Source organism: Gymnoscopelus braueri (genome assembly GCF_963280865.1).
Source record: "Gymnoscopelus braueri genome assembly, chromosome: 16".
In the NCBI taxonomy this organism is placed as follows: Eukaryota; Metazoa; Chordata; class Actinopteri; order Myctophiformes; family Myctophidae; genus Gymnoscopelus; species Gymnoscopelus braueri.
Window position 1 is genome coordinate 9,876,133 of NC_137616.1, and position 6,667 is coordinate 9,882,799.

Genomic DNA, 6,667 nt, shown 5'->3' on the forward strand with positions numbered 1-6,667 from the left:
GCTGATCTTAGTGGCCTAGTGGTATCGGGGGGAGGAAGCAACTCACAGGATGGTGCCAAACCATGGTTGGCTTTATAGACAAGTAATACCATTTTAAAATCGATTCTGTGTTTGACTGGAAGCCAGTGAAGGGATGCCAAGATGGGAGTAATGTGATCCCACCCTCTGGTGCCAGTCAGAAGTCTAGCAGCAGCGTTTTGGACGAGCTGCAGTCTAAGTCATATTATTTGAATCTGCATGCCTGTTCTTCTGCATGTACATGTATTCAAGACTGAAGTTGATTCAATGTTAAATGCATTATCCAGTCAGTATAACATGATGAAGAGTTGTTATTAAAACACAGTTAACTCTCTTTATGTAGCTGGATGGGGAGCTGATGCTAAAGCTGAAGCTGAAGCTTATCTCAGCAAGGAGACAGCAGGGCAGAAGAATAGAAGAAAGAATTCAGCTCATGTGCTTGGTAAGTAGGATAACAAACAAACTTTATTATATAAACACACACACACACACACACGCACGCACGCACGCACGCACGCGCGCACACGCGCACGCGCGCACACACACACACACACACACACACACACACACACACACACACACACACACACACACACACACACACACACACACACACACACACACACACACATTTGTATTACTATACTTGTGAGGACAATACAGGTTTTAGGACAGTGATTTTACAAAACCATTTTCTTTATTGCCATTTTTAACCACAAAGTCGAAAAAATATCAGATCTACAGACATGTCTTTAGCTTGTAGATCTGATATCTTGAGTGCACAACACCGGCGTGCGATGAAGTTTAAATCCTAACCCCTAAACTTAAGCTCTAAATGTCTAATTCTAACCTTAAACCCAACCTATAATATTTTCCTAATTGTATGCCTTCTCTAAAAATAATTTCTAGACATAAAACAACCATTTATCTTGTGAGGACCTTGAAAATGGTATCACAATGTCTGTTTGGCCCGCACAAGTCGAGTAATACACACACACACACACACACACACACACACACACACACACACACACACACACACACACACACACACACACACACACACACACACACCTGTACAGTTTTCTTTTTAAATTTACAAACATTATAAACAGAACATAATCGTGTAATGCAGGGAGTTATACATTAAATACAATTTTATTAACTCTCGGCCACCGCACATAGCAGCGATACGGTGTGTATAGTGGACCGTGGTGAAGTTGGTTTCAGGTTGGATATTCACCCAGTTGGTAATATCCAGCTGGGTGAATATCCAACCTGAAACCAACTTCACCACGGTGGGAAGGGGCCAGTGTTGCGTTAGAGTCTTTTCCGGGACTAATCAGAATCTAATTGTATAAAGATATAACATTGTAGCGAACACAGCAGCATGTGGGGGCGGCCCCAGCTAAACAACAGGCCGCTCGATGTTCGTTTGTATGGAAGTATTTCACTGAAGATGTGGACAGAAAGACGGTGGCGTGTTTGTGTAGTGAGGCTAGCGGGTAGCCTAGCCTTGTTATTGACCAACAGCTGGATCTATTGTGTACTTTGTTTAACGAGAGACACGGCAGATACAGTCATTTTGTTGTTCCATTCCTTATTGTAGCAGCTAAAATGGATATGGATTGTGGCAATTGTGAAATGTTGTTCTTTGTTGCAGTGTAATGTTCTCAACACATGCGTTTGTTTGTGTATATCCGTTGTCATGGCAACCTAGCTTCTGGGAAATGTCATGCCCCAGAGCGTCTTTATTATTAGCCTACATACTAGGTAAACCTCGACTATAGTCGACTACCAGTGGGTCAAATTTGTCAACTAGTAAAAATCACTAGTCATGAAAGCCTTAAGCATATCAGCATTATGCCCATAAAAGGGACATGGACTGAGAGATCTCCATATATGGCCATATCAGTTCACTGGTGCAAACGTAGCTGTGAGGGCCGCAAAGCGGCCCGAACCTCTACATGTAATAATGTATATAATAACTGAAAACAATGAATTATTTTTCCTCCAGGCGGCGGTCAGCCAAACGTGACGACAACGATGATGACGGGGAAAGAAGCGGAGACGTTGCGGTCCGTGAGGAGAGAGTTCATCAAACGAGTGTCAGAGCCTGGGATCAATCGTCTGCTGGACGCACTGTTGGACGAGAACGTTCTCAACGATGAAGAGCTGAACATGATCAGAGCAGAGAAATACAGAGAAGAGAAAGCACGGCTATTCATAGACATGGTGAGAAATAAAGGGAACAAGGCATCGTCGAAGATGATCGCTGCACTTCATGAAGAGGATCCAACCCTTCATGACGAACTGCTGGACAAACTTTTGATTGATTAATTGACTATCTTTCGAGATAAACAAATGTATGAAGCCAAAAATTGCACAATCGTAGCCAAAAAGAATGACACAAAGGAGCCCTATAGAGCTTATGTCCACTGTTTATACATTAACGGCTGATGTTAATGTGCGACCCCGGGGGGAGTAACAAGAAAAGCAAAAGCAATGTTAAGAACATTGTACTCTAAAAGACACCAAATAAATACAAGTAGGATCAGGACCAACTGACATTCAGCAGTCTATTTAGGGTGGACATAGTGCCGATTGACTTGATAAACTATTCCACGTAACTGCAGAATACAAAAAAAAGAGGCCTTTCCTGTACTACTTTTAAACCTACTGTACATGGAACCAAAAAAAGGTGGAGCTTACCTTAATTTATCATTTATAGAATCCTCCTCTGTTGAGGATCATAATGTTGTCTGATGACTAGAAATTATCTAATCATCTCTGGGATGTTTGTCATGAAATTTTGATTAAGAATAATTGATTAGACCAATAAGTATTCATCTTGGACTTGATTGCATTGTGTTCTGGTACTGTATCTTTATTTTATTGCAGTAAGCACTGAATTACATGTTGTTGATGAATACACACATTTTGGTTTATTTGTGTTTTGGCATTTCTTTAATCTATCAGTTATTTTGATTTCCGTCATACAGTGTACATATTATGGTGACTTGACAATCTCCTATACATTTTGGCTGAAGTTGCATGGATTTACAGTTATTTATCCTTACAAGTGCCAGTTTTGTACTTTCAAGTGGTTAGATATTTTTTTTAAGTCATCCTTTGTAACTTTTTAGAAGTCTTGTTGATGTCTGTTGGAATTGCTATTCCCAGAATTCAGTTCAAAACAAAACTATCACAGCCTAGCACTGGAAAAATGAATGCTGCAGGGTCCTAGCGCCGGAGACATTTTAGAACGCAACAGTACATTGCTGGTGCCTGCGTCATTGTCAGGGGCAGACACTTGACCCCGGCAAAAAATATACCAGTGAAAGATTATATCAAAAACAAATCCTGATGAAGATCTGTGTGATGATTGATTAATAAAGCAGAGAAAAGTGTGTGTGTGTGAGTGTATATTGTTTATTTCTTATTATTATTATTATTAAAATGAAAACGGAATGGTTCAGTTCTCAGAGGAACCATGTACATTTCTGGTAGACAGGGCCGCATTAACCGCGGAACTTAGTGGAACTTGTGTTCCACGGCCTGCAGCCTGCAGGGGCCCTGTGTGAATTATGTATTTAAAAAATATATATATTGTTGTAATTTTTTTTTAATTTATATTATTCTATTATAATATTATATATATTCTTCTTATTATTATTTATAAAAATGTATACATTCGGGCCCTGCTGTGTGAATTATATATATTTAGAAACATATGTTGCTTTAGTTTTAATTTTGCGCGGCAGAACAGATGCAAACCTCTTGCATACCGTCGCTGGTACTGATGTGTCACTTCTACTTCCTGTAAGTAGACAAAAAAATAAAACTACTGTCGACTAATCTTTACAAGCGGCTCTTATTTTGAAATCCTCCGCTTTTAGGGTAAGTTTGTTTCTGTTAACCAGTATGGCTCTGCTGTCATGGTCTGTGACAGCAACACAAATAAACAAGAACCATGTGGATTAAACGCAAGATTTGGGCCAACGTTCATATTTACGATATGAAAACCAGCTCCTGTGACTTAAACATTGTACAAACTTTGGAAGTGCCGTGTGTTAAACTCTTTGAACCTCCACAGCATGGTGAGTTAATCTTACAATGAAGATGTGTGCGTGTGTGTGTTTGTTTGAAGTAGGCTTAGCTTAGACTGTATCTCACGTGCTGTGTTTGAATAATGTAGCTCACGGTTGTTAATGTCATCTCTATCTGTCTGTCTGTCTGTCTGTCTGTCTGTCTGTCTTAGTGCTACCATAATGTACACTGTGAAAATGTAAATAACATATTCTAAATACATTTGTACATCAGTCAGTCATAATTGTGAGCCATAATATTATTTTCTGAGGTGGTAAAAAGGTTGAGAACCACTGCGGTAGACTTCAAGAGGTCTTTTTACTTTAACTTTTCAAGTACATTTCAGAGCCTGTACTTTTGTACTTTACTTGAGTAATTAGTTGAATGAGTACTTTTACTAAAGTCGCTTTTTACATAAGTAATGTATCTGAGGCTACTTCTACTTTAAGTAATGAAAGTGAGTAGTACTTTTCCCATCTCTGCTGAGTATTGTTTTCTCAATTCTAAACTTGAATTGTTGAATTTCTTATGAACAATAAGAAAATAAATATGAAACATTTGTTACCCATCTCATCACCATATGTCTAGTAGCCTACGACTGTAATGACCATAAAGTAACCTCCTTAATAATAAATGTAATTTGTAATGATAGACACTGTAGTTATAGCAGACTGAAGTTGGAAAGGCTGTGCCCAGTGCCTGTGTCAGCACCGATCCTGCTGGCGGTGGCACGTGCACCAAACGCACGTGCGCGTGAACGCACCCAATATTGTCCGATTAATGTTGAGGGGGGGGCCTTTGATTTGGTGTAGTTCCACGGCCCTGAGGGGCCTTAATGCGGCCCTGCTGGTAGAATGTCCCTGGAACTGCCTTTACCTTCCACTAATCACAAGAAGAAAATGCAAGCACACACAGAGGCACGCAGCATTTGGCATTTGTGTGTCTTGTATATCCTGGTAAAGACTACGGTGGTGTTGGCTGTGTTCAAGGCCTCCAAGCTTGGGCTTGCAGACATTCTGAAGTGGTCCAGTGCTATGCAGCAGAAAGGTTCTGGTTCTTACTTCCATCCAGGCAATAGTCTGCATAGCCTGGCTTATGTCTGCCTCACCAACTCCTCATAAAAACACACAATACCACAGTGATAAGATAGTCTATGAATGTGAAGTGGGATCAACTGTTGGTTTTGCAGTGTTACTAGGTTATGTTGGTTTACTGGCTCTCCTCAGCTTCATTCTAGTTATTATAGGGGGCCAAGCACGTAGTGCTGTGGTCCCCTCTTGATATTGTAGGTTTTTTTCTCCCGCCACTTTTTGCAGTTCTGGCCTAACTGTGCATTGTTTTTTTTACGAAACTCAGCAGTATGGTGTGAGGTCATGAAAAACTACAGAGAAATGAAACTCAAAACCATTGGCCAAAGGGCGGTGCTATAGCAGTCAATTGTAAAATGCAAACTTCTAACAGGCATAGCTCATGAACCGTTTGACCTGCATTCATGAAACATCATTACACATATACGTCTTCTCATGAGGAACAACTTTGTCTGTGTGACCGATGACTTCTGACCCTTAGATTGTCCGCCATTGTCCACATTATTATGCATGTGTGTATAATTTTTTTTTTCATCTCGATCATTTGCAATCACTTACACCTGTGTAAAGCACCCGATGGAGCACAGTGACGACATACATTTTTCAATAATAAAGCCATGAAGAATTAAAGCTTGTAGGTTCAATGGGTAATTTATTTTACAAAGGAGTGTGTGGTCCCTTCCTACAAAGCTACATAATGTATGAAAAAATATAATATAAATATTATATATATATATATATTTCTTTTTTAATTATTATTATTTATTTATTTTTGCATAATGTGCCTGTTCTTGTTTTTATTCTTTTGTACATAAGTAAAAGTATCAATACTGCAAGTAAAAGTCCGGTATTTAAAACATTACTTGAGTAAAATGACAAAATTATTGGCATCATATACTTAAAGTATCAAAAGTAAAATTACTCATTATGCAGAATGTCCCATTTCACAAGTGTTCAAAATGTATACAAATCTTTAGAAAAATCGTGTGTTTGTGTGCGTGTGCTCTCGGCCTAAACTGACTTTCCACTAACATCTAAATGCACACACACACCCGTTGTAACTGCCAACGTTAATGTAGATGATGCGAGCAATGCTTGTATGTGTGTGAGAGAGATATTTAACTTGATGAAGAGGTGTGTGTCCAAACTATATTGCCTCGGACAGCTGTGCTGCTGGGACCATTAAAGTCGTCACACACCATCTGGCGCGCACAAAAGCACACGCACACGCACACACACACACACACACACACACACACACACACACACACACACACACACACACACACACACACACACACACATGCTGTAAATATGTCTTGATCAACAACAAACCCCTCTGTCTGTCTGTCTCTCTCTCTCTCTCTCTCTCTCTCTCTCTCTCTCTCTCTCTCTCTCTCTCTCTCTCTCTCTCTCTTTCTCTCTCTCTCTCTTTGTCATTTGCCTTTGTCTCTCTCTCTGTTTCTGTCTGT

The 6,667-nt window shown here is 39.8% G+C and overlaps 1 protein-coding gene across 1 annotated transcript; it reads left to right on the forward strand.

Annotated features, from left to right (window-relative positions):
* Window positions 1–337: 337 nt before the first annotated feature.
* LOC308103485 (caspase recruitment domain-containing protein 18-like) lies at window positions 338–2,901 on the forward strand. Its single transcript, XM_080453460.1, has 2 exons — window positions 338–460; window positions 2,036–2,901. Exon 2 carries the CDS (start codon window positions 2,065–2,067, stop codon window positions 2,356–2,358), a length of 294 nt encoding a protein of 97 aa, XP_080309586.1. The 5' UTR covers window positions 338–460; window positions 2,036–2,064; the 3' UTR covers window positions 2,359–2,901.
* The last annotated feature ends 3,766 nt before the right edge of the window (window positions 2,902–6,667 follow it).